The 23,024-nt window shown below is 41.6% G+C and overlaps 2 protein-coding genes across 4 annotated transcripts in view; both read right to left on the bottom strand.

Moving 5' to 3' along the window:
- Positions 1-1,517: 1,517 nt before the first annotated feature.
- On the bottom strand, positions 1,518-13,251 carry topbp1 (DNA topoisomerase II binding protein 1). 2 transcript variants are annotated; one of them, XM_008396586.2, is made up of 28 exons: positions 12,908-13,251; positions 12,639-12,837; positions 12,402-12,536; positions 11,961-12,104; positions 11,648-11,829; positions 10,978-11,171; positions 10,666-10,842; positions 9,930-10,096; positions 9,682-9,845; positions 8,916-9,160; positions 8,516-8,841; positions 8,265-8,437; positions 7,616-7,827; positions 7,177-7,493; positions 6,902-7,087; positions 6,659-6,774; positions 5,941-6,064; positions 4,975-5,133; positions 4,809-4,905; positions 4,545-4,737; positions 3,802-4,031; positions 3,561-3,703; positions 3,389-3,485; positions 3,045-3,208; positions 2,710-2,838; positions 2,510-2,599; positions 1,873-2,034; positions 1,518-1,759 (listed from the first exon to the last, which is right to left on the bottom strand). In XM_008396586.2, the coding sequence occupies exons 2-28, from the start codon at positions 12,723-12,725 to the stop codon at positions 1,631-1,633; spliced, it is 4,542 nt and encodes a 1,513-aa protein (XP_008394808.1). In that variant the 5' UTR covers positions 12,726-12,837; positions 12,908-13,251; the 3' UTR covers positions 1,518-1,630. The 2 variants fall into 2 exon arrangements, with proteins under 2 accessions (XP_008394808.1, XP_008394807.1); XM_008396585.2 differs by having other exon boundaries at positions 12,639-12,810.
- A 6,525-nt stretch (positions 13,252-19,776) lies between these two features.
- Positions 19,777-23,024, bottom strand: part of dnajc13 (DnaJ heat shock protein family (Hsp40) member C13) — a 32,232-nt gene continuing 28,984 nt past the window's right edge. Inside the window, exons 51-57 of one of the 2 annotated variants that reach the window (XM_008396584.2) lie at positions 22,840-23,013; positions 22,580-22,759; positions 21,881-22,021; positions 21,667-21,810; positions 21,486-21,585; positions 21,143-21,247; positions 20,691-20,780 (exon numbers count right to left, since the gene is read on the bottom strand). In XM_008396584.2, the coding sequence (XP_008394806.2) occupies positions 21,192-21,247; positions 21,486-21,585; positions 21,667-21,810; positions 21,881-22,021; positions 22,580-22,759; positions 22,840-23,013 (795 nt within the window). In that variant the 3' untranslated portion in view covers positions 20,691-20,780; positions 21,143-21,191. Of the gene's footprint in view, positions 20,781-21,142; positions 21,248-21,485; positions 21,586-21,666; positions 21,811-21,880; positions 22,022-22,579; positions 22,760-22,839; positions 23,014-23,024 lie in introns of both variants that reach the window. The other variant, XM_008396576.2, reaches the window with a different exon arrangement.

The following is a 23,024-nucleotide window of genomic DNA, read 5'->3' as shown; positions in this document are numbered from 1 at the left end:
TCAATTGGGAAATAAGAAAACCAGTTTATGCAATAGTCTGTAAAAATGACCAGGTGATAAAAGCAGAATACAACTGCTGTAACTTTAAATGTTACTGAAACAAAACAGATCGCTTACCGTACATGGGCCCCATATGGACTTTTCTCAGACTGGATTGGTGCTTATGCAGATAACAGTGTACAAAATCTAGTTCCCATATGAGTCCCACCTTTACCATCAACAAAACCAGTTGGGTCCCCATGAAGATCTTAAATGAAATCAGTTTGATCCTCTTAGATGCAATAAAACAGCAGCAAGCCAAAAATTGTCAACACAAAAGACCCTAACCATCATGTGTGTTTGGGAACCACATGGATTTTGTTCTGACTTGATGTTCCTGGGCTCATAATGGACATTTTGGCCCTCTGGGTTTTAGTAAATCAGTGATTCTTGAGAATAGGAACAAAACGGGTTTTAATTGTCCCCAATGTTTTTTTTTTTTTTGGGATTTCTCAACCTTATGTATGCAAATATGACAAATAATGTTTTGGAAATGTAAAGGTTTTTCACTTTTCATTTAGAGTTGCACTATGGAGGAACAATACGTTATGCTTTAGATAATCTTATTTTAGGCATATTTAACTTCCCATATAAAACCCATATGGGGTCCAGGTGTAAATATGGGCTTGAAACAGCTGATCCCAAGTGGGATCTATGGGCTTTTTACTACAACTGGTCAGACACAAAGACAATCTGATCAACAGAACCTCAAAGAACCAATTTGACAAAATATAGGATGCCGTATCTCAGATACAAAGACTGGGCAGAACAGGAGCTGGAAGCAGAAATCTGTAAATGCCTCTCAGGGACTCCACTGCTGATTTAAAGCCCTGACTGAGCTCTGACGTCTGAGTCATGGCAGCTCTTTGTCTTGTAATCACCATTCTCCTCTAACAGATCAACCCTGCGTCTGCAGGGCAGCGGGTTCATCCATTAGGAGGTTAAACCACTTATCTGTCCATATGGCAGGGAACAGGAACGACTAGCCTCAGCTGGCAATCTGGCATGAAACAGCACATTGTTGAACCATAGATATACATCAGCAGGAAAAATAAAACTCTGCGTTTACTGCATGGAAATACATGACAACATAAGAATGCTTTCATAATGGAAACCAGTTGACTGTTAAAAGGGTTACAAATATTAAAAATAACTAAACATCTTATATTTATGTCTTAATATAAATAAAAGAAGTTCAACATTAAATTAACTTTTACTTTTGACCACTCTGCAGCTTTAAAGTGGAAGTATTAAATCACAAGTCTTAAAATAGGATTTAACTCATAGTTTACACTCTGGCCTTTCTGATTCAATGCAATGCCTGCACTGCCCTCTACTGGCCGCAGTGTTTTACTCCACCCAATTGCAAACCATGACTCGACATTTTCTGCACACCATATTTCAGTCATCCATCAATCCAGACTCAGCGTGAGCAGCAGCAACTGCAGTGGTTGGAACAGAGGCAGCAGGAATGACAAAACAGATGCTACATTTATTTTATTCCATTTTCATAAATCATTAAAAAAAATCTTATTTACAGTTATTTTCACTCAAATGAAAATGTTGCAGGAATGTTTTTTGTGCAAAGGTTTCAGTTCAGTCGGCTCTTTTTCAGCTTGGTGGGGTCGGCTGCTGCTTTACGTTTACGGGACGGTGTGAACGGATCTTCCTCAGGCGGCGCTGCAGTCAGACAGTACAACTCGATGGGCGGCGTCGGCTCCTGAAAGGTCAGAAAACACAAAATATCAACAAAAACTGCAAAAACACCAAGAGATCCAACAGATTTAAGACATTTACTTTCTAAGCAAATAAAGCATTTTTACAGTCAGTCACCTGCATGAGGTAATCTGCAATGTACTCCGGTTTCAAGCATGTCACTCCCTGTGCCGTGGCCTCAGCTACGTCCACCCTGAAGTCTCCGGGTTTCAGACGACTGAAGTCTGCAAACAGATGAGTGGCCTCTCTGTAGAGAGACGGGGAGGGGCTGGGCAGCACCTGAAGGGAAAACAGATGAGAAAACATGACCGGACGGCGATAACTCAAACACATTTCAAGAAATGTTACATTTATATATTAAAAAAAAGAAGAAAGAAATTAAACTGTTTGTTCTTTTTGACGCTTTTTGACTTTCTATTTGGACTCATTCTGAGCTTTATGAAACATTTTCTCCATAAATTTATGGAAGATATTTCTGCAGAGGTTGCTCAGTATGAGGGATTACTGAAAACCTAAGAAGCAGTTGGATTTTTTACGGTTGAAAACCAATTAGCATGAGAACCGGCATTGTTTTTATAGCTGATATTGAACTAGAATCCATAGTAGACTTTGAATCCGTCTGTAGACTGGAATAAATTTAGAGTATATAATAAATTTAATCTGCTTGTCTTGTGAAGTGCCAAATTGTGGTGCATGAATGTTGGTTTTACAGCTCCTGTAACGTGTGGCTTGTAAAATAAAAGCAGGGAGAAACCTTCGCTCCACCAGACTGCAATAACCGCCTGAAGCCCGACTCTCTGCTCTGGTCGATGTTCAGCATCACAGTCCAGCCACTGAAAGCTCCCTGGAAAATAGGAAACATCCTTAGTCAAGTTAAAACAGTTTTAGACGCTTATCTTTTAAAAACCTGTGAGTGACAGTGATAATTCGCCTAGAAATGGATCTGGTACTTACGTCGTGTTCAGAGCTTCCCTGCAAAGCTTTTCTCCAACGCATTGCAGCCAAGGCCAGTCTCTTCTGCTGAGAGGTGATGGAGGGCAGAGCCTCCAAGATGGAGCAGCTGCCCCATTCATAATCATCCTCCTGCAACACAAGAGGAGACAAAAGGAGAGGAAAATCCCAAATAATCAATGAATCTGATGAAGAAATTAGTGTAGAGACGAAAAGCTAACATCTTAACCATCTGATGTTACAACAAATCCAGCTGAATCCAGATGTTAACCCTATATTTTCAGATTGAAGCTACACCGGATAGATAAAACACAGTGGAGTTGTCTTCAGGCTCCCACCTGAATGAAGTGTCCCACGGAGCGACACGCCTCCAGGTAAGAGCGATGCAGGATCCACTTGCCGGCTGCCATGGCGGCCAGATACTTCTCGTTTCGCAGTGGACTCCCTACGATGATGTGGGAGCAGCTGGGGTCAAAAGACTGCTTGTCCAGGACGACGCCCCCTACAGGACAAAGAGATGGATGGCATCAGTAAACTACACCTGGCAGATATTTAAAAAAAGAGAACGGAACTCCAACTTATAACTTATACTTAGACCGTTGATGTTTTTTTTAATATGCTGTATTTATAAAAATACTGAAGTATTTTGACATTTGATCCCCAGAACAGCTGAGCGACTCACCGAGTTCCTCTATGAGATGACTGTAATCGATTCGCTCCTGAGGGCTGAGCGACGACAGCTGAAATCTGGGCGGCTGCTTTTCTTCCTCTTTCTCTTCCTGACAGAAACGAAACACCTTCACAGCTGCAGCGCCGTGCTGGAAATAACCAAGAAGGTTCCAAGAAGCACTTACCTGTGGCTCTGGTGCTACTAGCGGTTTGGCGAGAGGGAAGGCGATGCTGGGAGCTTTAGGAGTGAGGATGTCGTCTTCTGGATCCTCTGATGGAGGCGCCACGACCTTCTGACCCATTTGCTGGTTTATAACGTCACAAGCAGCTGTGAGGAAATTTAAGGATACATTTTAAAGTAAATGTAGGCCTTAAATTTTACCTTCGATTCTCAACACTTCCACGTTATTACACGGATCTTCTTACCCATCTCTACCAGCTCAGAGTCCGTCATCGAGTCCTTGAGGTGCGGTCCGTGCTCTGCTGTGGGAGGCGGTGCTGCCGCCAGGGGCTCTGAGTGTTGGGATGGACTCCCAGGCCACTGGAAGTTATCAGCCAGCTTCGCTCTCTCCTCCCTGGCTGTCGGATCGTCCCAAACTATCTGCTCACTCTGAGACGGCTCGGTGTTAATGTCCGTCACCGCTTCTCTGGTTACCCTGGAAACGCATCAGTGAGAAACAATTAAAGGTTTCTCATCATAGATGTTTGATGGATCTATTTGGGGTTCTTCAAGGCTCTACTCTATTCCTACTTTACTGGGACTAGTAGTGAAGAATATAAGGGTTTCATATCAGTCGATATTGATAATTATCGATTAGTTTTTTTTGTTTTAAATATCTGAAATACTGCCAAACTGTTGATGGGACCTTTCCTGTTTTATCCAGAGTTTTCTCTAAACATTTTGTTCTCATTTCCTTCTTTCACTTTTTATTTTTAAGCAGTTACGAGGCACAGTGGTGAAATTTTAATTGCTGTTGCACAAGTTACTCAAAGGTTGTTGCTAGGTAACCAAAGCGTGAGTGAGTTGCTAGGTAACCAAAGTAAGTAAGTTGATGCCACAAGCCTAGCTTAGCTAGCTAAAAGCTACATTGCTTTTTTGCTTCAGTTAAACACTCAAAACAATCCCCGTGCTGCATCACCATCATAGTCACATGACCGTTTTTTTGTACCTCAGAGCTTCCAGGGTTCGTCTGCTCCCACTGCGTCCAGCCCGGCTGCCTTCAGGCGTGTTTGGACCCGAGTCGGTGCAGCCTGATCCCATCCTGGCCAGTCTGACAGAAGCCCGCCTGCCTGTCGTCATTTTGGTGGCCGACATGATCTCCTGAAGTTGTCTTTGCAGATTCTCTCTCATTTCCAGAGTATCTACAATATCGAACTCACTTCAGTCGTCAAGTTCTCAAGTCGTTAGTGGAATCAGCTCAACAACTCCTCACCTCTTTTCTCTGTGGTATCGTTCACCTCGTCTTGATCAACACATCCGTTACTCACAGGATGCACGACTGCGCTTTTCTCTGCAGCAACAACTGCCGACTGAAAAATAAACACATTATTAACAAAATAGACACAAAAACACTAACATGGCTGCTCAGATGTGACAACCTTGTTGTGTTTTGATTCGGTGGCGTCTTTGCGTTGTGTCCGTGTTAAAGGCGGAGATCTCTGGGAGCTGCTGGGAACCTGGCTGAGGCTCAGACTCATCTTTGGATTATAGGTGAAGGGATACAGAGACTCGGAGACGCGTCGCTGCTCCTCAGCACACTGCACAACAAGAAACGCATGAAACAAACATGAAGAGGCAAAACTGTTTTCCTAACAGGTTACTTCCTTTATTTAAGACAAGAAAATATAACATGGCAAAAAAGTGTAATTAAATAAACTATAAATAAATAAATGATTACTTGGATGTGTCAGCATAACAATTAGAAATAAGAATAAAATAAAGGTAGGAATAAAAAAGTAATTCAACCTGTAATCAATAATAAAATTCCCATTTTAGTTATTATGCATAACAATTTTTCCACTGAATGTATTTTTTTCATAGTCATACAATTCAGCACATTATGAATTTACAATGCTCTGGTCATTTTAAATGATCTAATTCAACTACAATCGGTTTGGAGCTTAACCAATCAGATGCCAGGATCTATTTCGAAAGCAACAGTTTAAGCAAAAATAATTTTATTATATTTGCTAGAGGGGGGAAATTTGTACCATTATTAAATCTCTGGTAAGGTGGGTAGAAAAATGTATTCAAAGGGCCACAAATAGTCCTCACAACTTTCAATTTTAAGTGTCACTTTTAAATAATTAATTCATATTAACTTATAATTTCAGAAATTATTTAAATAAATACATCTTAATTGTAGGTGTATATATTTTTCAAACATAAACTTGTATAAATAATAATGTTTCATCATTTGTTTTTATCCCCACATGTTGTGAATTTAAATATTGCATTAAATAAAAACATCTCTAGAACGACAGAGCTGTAATTTTTCATTTTAATTTGGTGAAAAATAATAATCAGTTTGAGGTAAAAACGTATTTTTCCTAATGTGAGCTTACAGCATGCAGCCAGTACTGGGACACCACATGCAGGCCCTTCTCCTTCACCGCCTTGTATTCACGGGAGTTGTCTCCAACACGACCCTGGTAGACGTAGTGCGTCACTGTGTTGTCACAGGCCCACCTAAAAACAAGACAGACAGAATCAGCATATCTGGTAAAATTCTAAAATGTATTTCTTTTTAGATCCTGGTTTCCAGTTAACGCTTTTGACTGCTCTCTGATTTTCTTCCTGTCGTTAGTCTATGAAGAAAAGCTTGAAGAAATTATATTTATAACCCAGACAAACAGAAAGTCACTGATTGTTAATGAGAAGTCCATGGACTGACTAACCTTTAAAGGTAAATTAGCAATATTAATACAAACATTTCAGTTACATTTATTTTGTGAAGATTATTAAATTTTTTTGAACCACTGAATAAATGTGCTGAGATTTAAGTTTGTAGTTTCCAATACAATTATGCTAAAAAAGAAAGAAATTTACTATAAGCCTTTATACTTATTCTAAATATGGAACGTAACGTAATTATCATTTTTACCTGAGGTTTCAATCAACCTCTTAGTTGAAATAAAAGGCTTGAGCTGCAAAACTCTAAACTAGCGGCATAAAATGTTATATTTCTGTGTAAAAGTGGTTCATAAATCCATAATTATAAGTAAAACATTTTTTCATGAAGAAAGACATCCCTATAGCTAATTAGCATTAACTGCAGAGTACCTGAAGTCAGCTCCAAGCGAAGCAGCAATAGCATTCAGTTCACTTTGCATCTTGCTCAGTTTCTTCCCCACACAGATCACAACACCAGTCAGGGGTCCCGAGTCTTTCTGAGGGATCTTGAGAAAACAAAAACTCTTAAAACGATATACATATTCTGAGTACTTTATTAGAGTCACATTGTCAGCTCAGTAGAGTCATGCGCAGCACAACAATGTTTAAAATAAAAATGGCCATTTATCTGACCTCCTTCTCGGTTGTTTTCACCAGCGGCGGGCTGGCAGAGACTTCCTGCATTTCTGTGGCGTTATTCACTGAGCTGTTTGCCAGAGCAACCTTCAGGTTCCTGTTGATAACGTTGGTAAGTGGAGTTTCCACCCTTTCTCTGGGTTTAGATCTTCCGCCAGGAGTCTCCAAATCTTTGAGTGCATCCTTAAAAAGTGAAAAGATCAATCTGTCACATTCCCTCCTGAGAGGTTAAAACTAAATGTCTGTTTTTTTGGTGCAGGAAGAGTTCTGACCTTGAAGTTAAAGGATGGCCTGAAGAGCTGGTCCCTGACCAGGAACCGAGACGGAGTGTCCAGCTGCAGGGACGGCTCCTTCTGGAGTGACTTCCCTCTGTCGCCATCTTGGTTTGGTGTCGGTGTGCTCGGGTTTTCTCTGGGCTTCATCTCGTCCAACACAGATCGAAACACTTTGCTCTGAAAGCGACCGCAATCGAGCGGCGTGATCGCTTTTCCGCCCTGCGGACCCAGCAACGGGATCTCTGGGGAGCAGCGAGCGGGTTGGAGCGGAGCTGCTTTCTGGGATCCGCCGACGAAGCTCTCATCTTCTTTCTCTGTGCAATTGCAAATGGTGACAGTTAATTTGACACAAAATTCAATTTTTGGCAGTAGAAACCTCAAAGTTCAACGGGATTAAAGCGACACAAAGTAGATCTGCAGGTAATATGAATGCCACCTGGAGAGGAGGGCAGATCCACCAGATATTTCTCCTCTGCCGCCCTCTTCCCAGTCCGCGCTGACTCAAGTATCCAGTGCATGGTGACGGCAGGAAGCCCCCACTTCTTAGCTGCCTGGTACTTTGTTCCATCAGGGGTCTGTAGCACCAGGTGAGTGCTGGCCAGCATGCCTTTCTTCTGGTTGGCCAGGCGCACAAAGTAATCCTGGACACTGGAGGAGCAAAGGGAGAAAAGCAAAAGGTTTGAGCAAGAAGCCCACAGCAAAAGGAACAAGACAAGTAACAGAGAGTTAAAATGATCCTGACCAAAACACAAAAACAGCTTGAAAAACGAGTATTTTATACATCAACCCCTGTTAAAATGCCAGGGTTGTGACAAAAATATTACATTGTATTAAAACTTTCTCTACATTCAATGTGACGTAATAAACACCAAGAACATCTGACTGGACGAATGTATCAGTCAGGAGAAGAGTATGCTGCAAAAACAAAATCTTACCAAATATTTCTGTCAGGTTTTTAGTGCAAATACCTTAATTCACTTAAAATAAGACAAAACTAACTTACAAATAACTTTTTTTTTTACAGATTTCTTTCACCTCTGACATGGGGAAAATGTTTGCTATAAGTGAAAATATGCGCCACATACTTGGCTCCGAGATGCTTGGCCAGCTCCACCAGAGCCTCCCTCTCTGCTCCCGTAAACTGGCTGACAGACAGGACGCAGTCTTTGAGAGGAAAGTAGCCCTCCCTCACAGGAACGGGGGTAAACAGAGGGTTAGAGGGCAGCGGCAGAACGCGCTCGTTCTCCACACACATGGCCTGTGATAAACAAATCAGAACATAAATGTAGCTCTGCAAGACAAATCAGAAAAATAAGGCAATAATCTGAGTTCGCACCAGCCACGTGTCAGTGACCACCTCGTCCACGGTGGCCTCCACTGTGCAGCCCAGCTGGGGGACCACAGCGAAGTCCGCCACCACTCGGCTGCGGCCCGTCAGCAGCCTGCCTCCTTGCTCTCTCAGCAGCGCCGAGAGCTGAGCCTCAGCCTCCACACCGAAACCCACGAGCAGGAAGGATTTCCCAGAAAACAAACCGTCCTGCGGCAGTGGCTCTTGCTCTGGTCCCCCAGCATGGAGGGGCGTCCAGGACTCCGGCTGAGGCTCTGCAGCTCTGTTGAAGGACTTCCTGCTGGTATTCTCTGGTGCTGCTGGTGCCAGATCAACTTACAGATAAGAAACGAAAAAATTATTTCACTCTGAATTATTTAATCTGAGAATTAATTAATCAGATTCTTACCCACTGTGGGGTCGTCGTCCATGTACTGTGAGAGAAGATCCTCGTCTGTTATTGGTTCCTTGGGAGTGTTCGGGTTGGCAATAGGTGGGCCGGAAGACGAGCGACGACTCGCCGGAGGATGAGCGGAAACAGAGACGGCGTCTGAACCTGGAGGGAGACAGTCCGGATGGAGGTATCCATCCTCTGGGACCAACGTGCCTTTGGAGAAACAATCCAGCAGCCACTGTGCTGTTACCACATGGGGCCTGAGAAGAAACACAGGAACAGATTATTTAATTTGATTTAGTTGGTGAAGCGTCCTTTAACAGTTTTCTCAACCAAAATCCATCCACAAACTCTACAAAGCTACAGAGAAAATGCTGAAGGCCCAGAACTTCTGAGCTTAGTTGTCCTCTACTCTCTTTGAAAGTCCTGCAGGCTCAGTCGATCCAAGTTGAAGAATCTATTTCTATTGTTTTCTGCAGCCTACTCCACTCTTTCTGTTTGGCTTGGGTTTTGTTGCCATAGAAAGTCTGAGCTATTGGTGCCATTAATATTCACTCTAGGTGTTAAGCTTTTTTTTCCCACAATGCTTTGGTGATTAGCTGGCCATTTCTTTCTGGACTCAGACATTGTTTTCCTTTCTTTAGAAAGTAGCTTAATATTTATTGGGCGATATAAACACTTCTTTTCCTCTAATTTGAATAATTTGATCATTTAAAAGAGTAAAATTAACCACATTTACAACCAAAATACAGAAGTATTATCAGAAAACGGGATTTCAAACCTGTGAGTTGCTGTGGACAGAAATTTCTGGAGGTCCTGGTCCACTTCCCTCACAACCACATGAGTGAGATCCTCTCTGGGCTGGTTGAAGCGCAGGCCTCCAGCAGCGCTGACGAGCCGCCGCAGCTTCTCCAGCTTCTTCTCCGGGAAACCGCTTAAATATAACTGCGCAACAATAATCACATTTTAAAAATCGTCTAAAAATGAAAGGAATGACTTTGCTGTGTGAGGATGTGGACCAAGTTCTACCTTACAACCGTCCAACACGTCATCTGCTGGGCACACAGTGAGGTCTAACCGGTCGATGGGGTCTGGCGTCTCCACGCGGCTCATGGTGACGTTAGTGAGGGCGGTGTCGTTTATCGCCGCACTGGTGTTGACAGAAATGCTGCTCAGGCCCAACAAAGATGGACCATCTACAGAAAAAATGCACAACAACCTTAAGAACAAACCTCAGCAGGGGGAAGTCATGATTTATAGCTCAGTGAAGCACATTGATGGCTAAAGCATCGAATAAAGATACACTAATCTGTCAGTAGAAAATTAGCCCAGATCTATGTTTTGGAAAGCATCCAGATGAGGATAAATTCATACATTTTCCACCTTATTCTTAGAGAACTTCTGTCAGTTTCTGTTGCAAACATCTGCCATAATAATCGCAGTAAACAAAAATCTGCTTTTTTTTTCCTTTTCTTACAAATTTCTGACTTTACAATGTCAGAGAATATCTTAAAAACTGTGATTTTTTTCCCTTTAATTGTGGAAAATTCTTTTTTAATTGCAAATTTAAAACTTTGACATTGTAATGTTTTTTTCCCCCCTTGTAAATATAGAAAATTAATCTAAAAAAATTTGAGTTTTGGTGGAAATTTACACCACAGTGGCCTTTTTTTCTCATTTTATCAACAACAGCTCTAATACGCCACCGTGGATTTGTATTTATTTATGAATGCATCAACAAAAACAGAAGAAATTGGCAGGGTACCTTCTCTCTTGCTGGTGCCTGTAGGAGTTGAGGTGTTGGGTCGTGTGGCTGTTGAAGAGTTGCGCTGCACCGTGTACCGGCTCTCATCCTGACAGAAACCTTTATCTATGCTGTCGAACAGCCAGTGCAAAGACACACAATACACGTTCCACTTCCTGGCGCATTCGTACTTCTGACCTGCAAACGAAAAATAAACTCTCAGCACAACAGTAACAAAGAATGGGAAAAGAATATCATATTTAAGAATAGAACTGCAATAAAAGATCTAAGAGATTTTTTTTCTTGGACAAATTAAAATCGTGGGGACTTTACCTGTCGGTTCACTAACAATGAGATGTGTGCACTCGTTCATTTTGAGCTGGCCGGTGTATTTGGCCCCGTGCTGCTCGCAGAGCCGCTGCACCTCTTTGCGCTCTGTGCTGGAGAGACCAGTCACACAAACGGTACAGCCAAGCAGGATGGGGCACAGAAAGTCCTCAACTGGCAGGTCTGTGTACCTGAAGAGACTGGAGAGGAAAGTGCAAAAGAAATTAAAAAAACTCCACCTTGTAATTTAAGTGCATTGATGCTGAGCATCAAGTAATGACTTCAGGTTTCTCTGGGGTCTAATGCCCTCATTAGAGGCCATGGCATCACCAATACGTTGATTTACCAAGATATCTTAAATTAAAAAGAAAATCTAGTTCACAGTGAAATTACCATTATTAGTGAGTCTTTCAAAAAGAGCCACATTTAGTCAAATTAAAACAAGAATTGTTCACCAAACACAAAATCAAGTCTTTTCCTGTCAACTTTTCTTTAACAGACTGTGTTGAATTAACTAGAATAATTTGCTGCAAAAGATTTCAGTTAGAAAAAAAGTGCTTAAAATTTAAGGATGAGTAAAACTGTGTGCATTGTTCAGTAATTAAATCTAATATTTCCATGCTAATTAACAGAAGCTATCCCTTAATGAATCAACCAGGCTCTCTAAGGTGTTTACCTGTCTTGTGATTTTTCCCAGCATGCCTTGACCCATGTGGGCAGCAGTATGGGTTTTCCCAAGTTGGCAGCCACCAGGTATTTTTTGCTTCCTACCTCCCCAGCGATCAGGTGTGAGACGGACACGTTAAGATCAAGATAGACCCGTCCGCCCATGAGCTGCACCAGATCCATCACCTCTCCCTGCAGAGGGAGACAGAATACACACATAAGCACATTTATATGTCAAACTTTTCTAAACTTTATTCCAAAATTCTGTGTTTTTTTAAAGGAGTATTTAAAAAAACCAAACAAACAAAATCATCAGAACCAACTCGGGTTGCTTTATCCAGGCTGGTGCAGGAAATGGTGACGTCAGCCATCGCCATGTTATACACGGGTTTTTCTGCTTTAGGGACACAGCGCTGCTGCTGCAGGCAGTGCAGCACCACCAGTGGACTCACTATTCTGCACCCAAGCTGTGGAAGCAAAAGTGGCATCAATTGGAAAAAGCTGAGACACGGATCAGTTATAACATTTAAAATAAAAACATAGGCCCAAAAGAAACCCCGAGATCTGATTGTTACAGCCCAACAATTAAAATTATCAGGTGTTTTGTCTATAATTGAATTTAATTCTATGGATCAAATGTAAATAAGAATAAAGGCATGTTACATACAAGATCATAATTGTCATAATCTCAATTTCCTTACTGTTGTAAAACTCAATTAGACTGCATAACAGGTTTGCAAAATGCATACACAACGGGTTCAGACCTTCTTGCAGTGCAGGAAAGCTGGAGTGGTGAAGTTGATGAAAACAAACAGAGACTTGTCCTTCTGGTCCATCTGTAAAACATCTTCCTCCTGGATGGTTTTTAAATACTTTTCAGACTGCAGTTCCAGAATGGCCTATATAAATAGGACTTAGAGTTAAAACTGCAAACAGAAGCAGGGCTCAAAAATCTCTTGAACTACAAACAGAAACAATGTTAAGCCAGCAGTGATATTTACCTCATATGCTTTGACTGCATAATCTGGTTTGGATCCTTCACCCTCCACAAACTTCACAATAAAGTCTTCCTTCCCTGCTTTAGTCATGTTGAACTCGACGTATGAGGAGTGAGAAGACTTGACATGAATTACGAATGTGTGTTATTATTGGAACTTCAAGTGAGCCTTTATCCTTATTAAAACGGAAAACAGCAGAGACCTTTTAGACTTACCATAAAGTACAACCTACATATATTCAAATTAGTAAACATAAGACTTGAAGTACTTACTTCTTGGAAAAAGACTCTGACTGGCAGAAAATTTAAAGATAGATTATATACTCATGACAAATGTAGCTTTTCATTACGAACGTGCTAAACATTCGCTCTCAACATCTACCGCTAACCTTTAAAACTTTAAACGGTTATTTTTACAACTTTGAATGCGTCAAGCTTATTTAACATTTTAAGCATCCATACAACGTAACTAATACTATCCACAAAATGCATAAACAGACATAAATTAAATGTTGTCTTATTCATGTTATATTAATTCGGCTAACTCAAACTGGAGTTATTGTTGACACTCTTCGCGCCGTTGGCGCAACTTCCGGTGTAACAAGCTAATCCATCCGAGTGGAATCGAGCAGCTGCAATGGCAGATCCACAGTCTTTCAGACTGGACATATTACAGATACGCAGCATTTTGCCTCTTGCCTTAGTTTTGGGCTCTGGTTAACAAAAAGTAAATATGTCTCATATTTTAACCCGCTGTCTTCCTCACATTTGCTTAATTGATTATCTTAATGGTTTTCTTTAAGCATTAAGATAATGCTTATTTCTTTATTGCAACCATCATAAGAACATTTGTGCTTATGAATATTCAGAAATTAAGTATTCAAATTTATCTTTTAAGTTTTAAAATTGAGAGAAATTGCTTTGGGTCAGCTTTCGATTCTTCAGCTGAATATAAATTTACTTGAAGTTAACTTCGGACCTAAAGAGGAACAATTCTATAGTAAGCATCAGCTTCTGTTGTAGCTGTAGTTGATCCAGAAATGTGCTGCTTGTGTCACATCACACAGAGTTCTAAAATGAAAAGTTCTAAAGTTCTAAAACTTTAAAATACGGTTGTTAGTTTACAAATCATTAAACTGCATACCATCAAAATACTTTGAAGATCTGTTGTCAAGACGAGAGGAAGTAGTTGGATGATGGAACTGCATGTTTTTAAATATTTATTAAAATTCACATGTGATTTCAGTATTTCTTATTTAATGGAAACACTGCAATAAAATTGTTTCTTCAACATTATCAGAATATTACCCAAGTTTTTTTTTTAAATCTCGTTTTAAAAATACTGTCAGTTTCTGGAAACAAGATGGCCGCTTCAGTTCACATGTTTGGAGGAACCAGAACCAGAACTGAAACCTCACTGCTGAACTGTTAGCACAGTCTGTGACATCATCCAGCTTCCTGTTGGGGGTGGAGCTTAGCAGCATACTCCAGAACCAGCTGATACCTGGTTCTGGAGCACTAACATTTCACCTGCCAGATCACAGAAATCTGCTGCACCAATTAGGAACTGAGAGCAGAGAAAAGACGGCGTCTGATTGGATGAATGAGCAGCACAACCATAATCTACTCCCTGTTTGCTTCTCAGAGGAAGTGATGTCACTGGACGGCTGAGGATTTTAAAAACTGTTGAACTGAGATGTTTTTAATATTTCTGGATGAAAATAAATCAGAAAAAATATCAATGTTGAATTTTACAAAAACTCCATGAAGACACAAAATGGACTCGAGTTTGCGTTTGATCTTTATTGATACAAACAAAGAATATAAAAAACTACAAATAAACAGGATGAAAATCTTTCAGGTCAAAGGTCACCATCATGATCCAGTCAGAGTGTCTTTAGATTAACTGCTGCAGCTTCTAAGGATCAGCAGGAAACAAACGATTCTTTACTTTACAGAGATCATGGCGTCAACCTGCAGAGAAAAGAAAGATGCAGAGATCAGATCAGTGTTTCCAGCTTCTCTCCAGCAGCAGTCAGTGACGCAGCACATCCAGCAGAAAGAGCAGCAGGTCCTACAGGTCTGTTCAGAGAGCATTACTGGGAACACTGGATCTTTGCTTTGATGCTAACTGGTTCAGTTCAATAAGCTGCCAGCAGCTGGACTTACAGCAAACATTTACTTACTTTACATACTTTACCAAAAACTTCAGCTGCTGTACATCTGAATCCTTCAGGCCGTCGTTGTGGCTCAGGTCCAGTTCAGTCAGATATGAAGGGTTGAAAAGTTCAGAGCTGAGGACAGAGAAGAACAGCTGATCTCTGACAAACTGCAGCCCTTCAACCTGAATAAAAAAATAAAAGATGTGAGCTGAAGCCAACAGGATGCAGGTTAACCAGTCCAACAAAACCAGTTAAAGAGTCTCATGACTATTAATGCCAACATGCTGCTGCTTCAATAAAGACTTGCTGACTTCAGCTCTTAAACTCTGTCAGCTCCACCAGCAGCTCCATCACTACAAACTCAGCTTCTGCAGCAAATCAGTCAAGTTTCACACAAACTAACAATCAGCAGGAAATATGAAGTATCAATCAGTGATTATTGATTATACTGTCAGATTCCAGGAGCTGAAATTAAAAACATTCCAGTCAAGAATTTGTCTTTTTTCTAAAATCAAAAACAATCAGTGAATTTCTAGATGGTGCTGCAGATGCAACCTTGACTCTTATTTTGTGTTTTCCCATTTCCTCCCTGCAGCCTCTTCTCCATGACAGCAGCTCTTAACCATCAGGACTGATCTCTGGTCAGTTTCTCTGGTCCTGGTCAGAACCTCAGCAGCACTCTGTGGCTCCATCCATCCACCTGGTGACCATCAGCTCTCTGGGGAACCAAACTGATGAACGGCTCCTTCTCTGGTCCAACAGTCAGACCTTCAGCGATCCGCCTCGCTCTGCTTCACTGAAACATCCTGGACAGAGAGCTTCCACTGCTGCTCCAGCTGCTTGGAGCGGATGGCAGAGTTTCTCCTCCTTCACTCTGGTGGCTGTTTCCATCTCTCCATCCTCACCTCTGACCTCTGAGGCAGGAAGTGAGATCACAGAGCTGATAACAGGAAACCCTCCCAGACTCTCCTGGTGGTTCTGGCTGATTTTAACAGCACCAAGCTCTAATGAGCTGCACATATCCAAACAAGCAGAGACAGAAACAGCCTGGACCTCTGTTCACAGCTTAAAGGATGCAGACAGTGGAGAGAGCTACGACCTCTGACCTCTTCTGGCTGTGTGGTACACAGGCCATTTTAATGAAATAGTCAGTTTAAATTAATACCGTTTTGCTTTTTTGTGCAAGTGTGTCTGGACAGAAACCATCAGGACTGAAGCAGCACCAGCTCTCGTTAACTGACTCACATCGTCGACTAATTTATTGTTGAAATTAACTTCCTGTTCTCTCCTTTCCTGTCTTCATCGGAGGTTCACCTGACCAGGTGTTGAGCTGTAGCTCCTTCCTGGTTGAGGCCATCAGATGAGCTATTGCTGCTAGTTACTTCCTGTTCTTTCTGCAGATTAAGACCAATTACTGTATTTTTCAGACTATGAGCGCACCATACTATAAACCGTACCTTCAAATATTTTGAACTTCCCCCTCCCCCCTCACCTCATCCCCCTCCCTCCAGAAACGTACAACATATTAGCCGCACTGGCATGTAGTCCGGTGCGGCTAATATATATCTGCGCTCTCGGTTTCCCATAAGGACCCAGCAGAGGGCTGTGTCCTAACAACTGCTGGATTTATTAAGGACGCAGTTCTCCGTCTCCAAATTCGGTTTCGTTCACGCCGAGTTTACGTGCAGTGGCTTTATTTCCCTCCTGTACTGCCAGATCGATACTCCTCAACTTAGAAGCTGCATCATCCGAGTTTGAAAACATTTCTCCGTTCTGCCTGCTGCTAGCATGTGCTTATTCTAAATGAAAATTGGCACGTTCTTCTTTCATTTCCAATGATTCCCTTCCTGCTAAAGAGCCCCCTGGTGGTTGAAGAAAAATCCACAGAAAAGCCGCATGTTTAAAGTGTAGGAAAAAAGTAGCAGCTTATAGTCTGGAAAATACGGTAGGTGAAATTGGATGATTTCCACGGCACACTTGACGATCACTCACGATACACTAGTGTGCTGTGGCACAGTGGTTGAAAAACACTGCTCTAGTCTAAAAGTGTTGTTCAGTTTTAAAGAATTTAGCACAAACAACTGAAACAGATCCATTTTAAATCAAACCCAGCAGGTTGTTTGGTTGAACACATTCGATCCATTTACAGCTGGAAACAGATTTAGCTGAAATAATTGATCACAGAAAGAGATTGAACACCTTGAATTTACAAATCCCATCTAAAGACGTTGAATTGGTTCAACAGACAACAGGAGGAAGCTCTGATTGGAGGTGTTCAGTCTCACCTGGAGCACAGCTGCTATGATTTACTGTCAGCAGTCCAGCTCCTCTTTTGGGTTGTTTTCCACACTGGGCGCAGGAGGAGGGTCCAGATGGAGCAGACTGGTCCCAGTAGGACCTGATGCACTGTCTACAGAACCAGTGTCCACAGCTGGTAGAGACTGGATCCATCAGAACCTTCTGACACAAAGCACAGCAGGACGGCTGCTCCTCTTCCTCCCTCTGTGAAGACATTTCTTCATCAATAAAACTGTTCACTAAATACGAGTGAAATGATGAAGATGTTCATAAAGGTCCAACACAATCAGTAAAATCGCAATAATTGGAGATATGATCAGTATTTATGGTTTTGGGAATAAGACTCAGCGCTGTCAATCGCCCTCATGTAAAGACAACCATTGATCTGCCTGCATCATTGGCCATGCTAACTAGCATTAGCATTCTACTATCAGGAATCTGCGGCATAGCAGAGGATAAGTAAAGGAGTGGAAGAAGGGGATGAGCAGCGCCACATGAATGATGACTGACAGCTCTAAGACCTGCCTCTGATTGGGTGTTTCTAGATGGAACTGGGAGAAGGCAGAGGAGATCTTTACACAGACTATCAGTCTCATGTTGTCACAACATAGTGACAGTTTTAACAAATATGTAAAAAAATTATAAAAGCTACATACTACAGTTTCAAAGGTCAAGGGTCAAAGTTGAGTAGATTAGTTGACATGTCGTCCTCCAGGATCCAATGAATGGAACCCGGAGGACCGTTCCTCCATCCTGGACCCATAAAGACACTTGGCCTTCTTATGATTATAAACATTTATTCATCTTGGGAATTCTAACATTGCACACTTAAAGACTTTTAAGACTTCCATTTTTAATTTTTTAGGATTCTTTTGGTCAAAATTGAGGGTTTTTCAATAGCTTCCAGGTCATGTGACCTGTTGACTAAAAATCACTTTCAAATAATTATACTAGTCTCTATAGATGAGGCACAAACTTGTTTTGCATTTTTAGCCATTTTCCATTTTTAGGAATTTTTTTGGTCAAAATTGAGGGTTTTTCTTCAATAGCTTCCAGGTCATGTGACCTATTGACTCAAAATAACTCAGAAATTATTCTTCTAGTCTGTAAAGATGAGGCACAAACTTTTGTTTTCCATTTTTAGCCATTTTCCATTTTTTAGGATTTTTTCAGTCAAAATTGAGGGTTTTTCTTCAATAGCTTCCAGGTTATGTGACCTGTTGACTAAAAATCACTTTCAAATAATTATACCAGTCTCTATAGATGAGGCACAAACTTTTGTTTTCCATTTTCAGCCATTTTCCATTTTTTAGGATTTTTTCTGTCAAAATTAAGGGTTAAGTCAACAGGTCACATGACCTGGAAGCTATTGAAGAAAAACCCTCAATTTTGAGTAAAAGAAATTCCTAAAAAATTAAAAATGGCTAAAAATGGAAAACAAAAGTTTGTGCCTCATCTATAGAGACTAGTATAATTATTTGAAAGTGATTTTGAATCAACAGGTCACATAACCTGGAAGCTATTGAAGAAAAACCCTCAATTTTGACCAAAAAATTTCTAAAAATGGAAAATGGCTAAAAATGCAAAACAAGTTTGTGCCTCATCTATAGAGACTAGTATAATTATTTGAAAGTGATTTTGAATCAATAGGTCACATGACCTGGAGGCTATTGAAGAGAACATTATTTAATATTAAAATAATTGAAAATATTGTATGACTTTAAAATTTGATAGATATCGAGTCTCATGTAAAAGCATGAAATAGCACTTACTAATTGTGCGGCAAAGCTAAAGATGTTTGAGGGCCGCACTGGGATAACTCGGGGAATTGTAAACTGTCCGACGCGTGCTTCAAATAAGTCCAAGCCGCTTCTTTGTTGCTGCAATCAACTATTTATTCCACTTTGATTGTCTTACTTCAGATCTTACACTGACTGACCAGGCCAAACCATCCAATAGTGCCAACAATARACGGCATTAAACACGGTCAACAGAAATTATGACCACCCGGTGCACCCACTTCCTCAAACATAAGCCAGCACGCCAGTATGGCTCSCATTCATACCTTCAGTGACAGCCACGCCCACCTCGACACACCCACCACTCAAGTGTCAAAGGCATGCGCTCCCGTCACCTCAATAATCATTCATTTTATTCATATGGCTCTTACACTTACAATTAGTTGGTTGGTTACAATTCAAGGCATTTAACATTTCTTTGACAGGAATGTTTGGTTCGGTAATTTGTTGACAGTCCCTAAGTCAACCTTCGGTCGCTGCGGCCGCGAGCGGTGGAGAACCGCCGGCCGACATTTGCGTTCATAAATCGGTTCAACCTTTGGCTAAACGCCGGTTACTCCACGGAGCTCGAATATCGAATATCCAACTTGAAACTAACTTCACTGCGGTGTTTCTATGTTCCTCTAATCTGAAACAAACTTCCACAAAACTGCTGAAACAGAGTTCCTTTAAATCAACGCTAAAACATGTTTGTTTAGGGCTGCCTTCGATTAACAACTGGAACATAATTTTTTAAAGTCTGGATTAGAAAGCAGTTCTTTTTTATCTTATGTGTTCATAATATAAAGCATTTTGAATTGTCTTGGTGCTGAAATGTGCTGGATAAATAAACTTGTCTCACTATAATTCAGGATTTTCATCACAAATCTAAATACAAAAGAACAACACTTGAGGTTCCCTTTTATTCTTAAAATTTTATGTACAAGATGTGACTGATTTCCTTTTTAAATGTACATTCAATATAGAAAGTTTATATACGTAATATTACATTGAACATCTCACAAATTGCACTAGTCTTTCACATAAGATTCAGAATCAGAGTCAAAGTCATTCGTCATGTCTGCAGAAGCTCATTTCCTGTGGTTACTTTAAGTTTCTATCCTTACTTAAATAGTCTAGTGCTTTTTGCATTCTTGGGAGAGATTTGCTTAAAACATGGTAAGCAGGGAAGAAGAAGAAGGATGAAGATCAGAGGAATTAAAGTCTGGCTATTAGAGCTGGACAAGAAAAATCAGAAAGGTCCACTTCAGTTTTGGGAGCATTTTTTCCTGGGGAGATTACACACTTTTTTCTTTTTTAAATATCCAATGTCATTTCTTTTCCAAGTCATAATATTGTGACGTTTATGTAAAAAGTGAGCACAAACACGGCCAAATTTTCTGGGACGAGGAGAAGATTTTGGGATATGATAAAGAAGAAGACTGAAAGAAGAGGAGAGAAATTCCCCTAATAAGACTTGGTCTTTCTGCAGCTTTCTAACAAAAAAAACTAGAGTAAAAAATATATTCATACAAAAAAGTAAACCTTTTTCTGTCAGAAGAATAAGTAGCACAGGAAAAGAAAATCCAAATATGGTAATTGGTTAAAAGAAAGCAAATCTTGAAGACTTGAGTGTCATCTGAAAGCCGGGGGAAGGAGAGTGATGCTGCAGGACGAGTCGCAGAGAATTTGGTGACCGTCTTCCTCGGTCTTCTCTCTCCCGTCCCTTCTGATGTTTGGGGAGCCGAGCGGCCCCCTCTCCGAGCCGCAGAGGGCAGTCTGGGAGCCTTAGCGCGACTATGACGGTCTTTCAGCCTTGGTCTCCGCTGTCGTTGTCTACAGGGGGTGGGACGCTGGACAATACTGTCGAGCCAGTTCCTGCCGTGAGGTAACCTGCAACTCCTGGACCTGCAGGCCACAGGGACAACGGGTTAGGCTGCAGACAAGACGGGACTTAGAAGAGGTGAAGCACTAAGGATGAGCTATAATGGTTAAAGAGTGAATGTCCACAGAGCTCATCAATGTACTTTCCCTAAGATGGAACCAAGAAGATGTAAAAGTTAAGAAACTAAAGCAGTTTTCTCCAAATGCTCCACTTTTTAGGAGTCACTGACATGCAAAAGTATTCACACGCCTTCACAGTGAATAAATGTATATATTTTTTACCACTGAAATGAAGACGTTGGAATGGAAAGTGTCATGATGGAACAAGGATGGAGGAAAGAAGGGGAGGATAATTATGTGACAGTAGGAGCCAGGCAAGAGTCTACCTGCATCAAAGCAAGAAAGAGGAGGGCTGTGGGGGCCCAGCTCTGGAGTCTAGAGCCCACCCCGCAGAGGGCTGCTGGCGGCCAGGAGAGAAGGAGTGGAAACCCCTGAGGAGGAAACGTAGAGGACAAAGAGGGAAGGGAAGCGGAGAGCCGGGAAGTTACAGGGACTGGATAGAAAAAGGATTGCTTGGAGGAATCAGCCAAGTGATTTTTAGGATTAAGCAAATCATTAAGTTTCATCACCAGCTCAGAGAGAAGCAAGGAGGGCCGACATTATTAGTAACTGGTAAAGTTTTGCTGATGTTATTAATGTTAAGAGCCTGAAATGACAACGAGACTTTACCCGTCAGGTAGCCTGCAGTCTGAGACTCTGAGATGAAAAGATCATGCTTCTGGTCTTTGAAGGCACTCCACACTGAAGACCTCGCAAGGATTTCATTCACCTTTGAAACAGCAATTAGAAAGAGTTTTTATTTGTAAAACAATTATTGTCATGCTATTTCCCTAGTTATTAAATGTAGTACCTGCTCTCCATACTGCAAACTGCGAGTCATAGACTTGAGCGCCTTGACTATCTGCGCTTTAGTAGCTGAAGGGTTTTCTAGCGTCTCCAGGCCGATGCCTTCCAGTAACTTCAGGAGGTATGGAACCAGCTCCACCCTTAAGGCCTGTGGATCAGTAATAAGGATGTTATTTTGAACGGTAACAGGGAAAGTTCAAGAAGCAGCCACAGCTTACCTGAGCCACCAGTTCCGTCTGCTCTTTCTGAAACATCCGGTTGAGAGCTTCACACGCCAGCCCGGCCATGTCTGCTCGAGATTTCATCCCGGCCATCAGAGGGCCGATCGTCTCCAAAGACGCCATGGAGCGAACGCACAGCTGCACGTTGTGATCAGAGAGTTGGAAAGTGGGTTATTACATCGTTCCTGGACAATTTACATGTCAAGATTAAATATTTTGTCAGACTCAAATGATCAGAGTAATCTGTTCCTGGATAGATATTTCAGATTAGACAATCCGGTCTTTAGACAAAAAAGGTGAGAATGAAAACACTTTTATCCAGTATGTCATGTTTACATTAGGCTAAAAAAAGAAGAATAATCAAAAATCACAATTTAGCTCAGAGGAAAATAGCATGGACAGATGAACGGACCGATGGATGGACGAACAGATTGATGGTAAAAGGACGGACAGACTGATATATGAATGGATAGATGGATGGATGGAGAAATGGAAGGGTTGATCAGTGGATCAGACAAACGGACACCAGATGGTTCTAACATACATTGAGGACAGAGGATAATATCTGGAAAATATAAATATTTTTTCAAAGTTATGCTCGACTTCCTGCCGATCCCATTACTGTTGAGATTCATCTGTGGCTAAATGACGCAGCACAGCTGCTGGCTACATGAACGATGCATGTGAGCGTCTGACCTCGTTGTCTGACAGGACGTGGATGAGGCGGATGGAGCTCTTGGGCACAGCGTTGTTTTTGTGGTTGAGCGCCGCCAGGATGCGAGGCAGGTGACCCAGAGGGGGAACCTGGTCGGCCAGATGGCTCTGGGTGCTGAAAAGGCAAACGGCCGCCGTGGTAACCGTCTCCAGGCTCTCGCCCTGCAGGAGGCAGCTTATGTCAGGCAGATGATCAGAAACTCCAGGCTTACTTATGTCTAGTTCAACATTTTGGTGCTCACATTGGGGTTGTTCTTCTCCAGCAGCTCACTCAGCGTTTCCAGCAGCGACACCAGGAAATCTCGAGGTTTCCGCAGAACCCATCCGGGCTGAGCGATGAAGATGCGCAAGAAGACTCCGCCGACTTCCACCTCACCCTGTCCCGCTCCGTAAGCCACAGTGAAGTCATCTGGCAACTGAAAACAGA

The sequence above is a fragment of the Poecilia reticulata genome, linkage group LG20, assembly GCF_000633615.1.
Source record: "Poecilia reticulata strain Guanapo linkage group LG20, Guppy_female_1.0+MT, whole genome shotgun sequence".
NCBI classification, from domain to species: domain Eukaryota; kingdom Metazoa; phylum Chordata; class Actinopteri; order Cyprinodontiformes; family Poeciliidae; genus Poecilia; species Poecilia reticulata.
The sequence above is the reverse complement of the archived record's forward strand: the minus strand, read 5'-3'. Positions and strand labels throughout refer to the sequence as shown.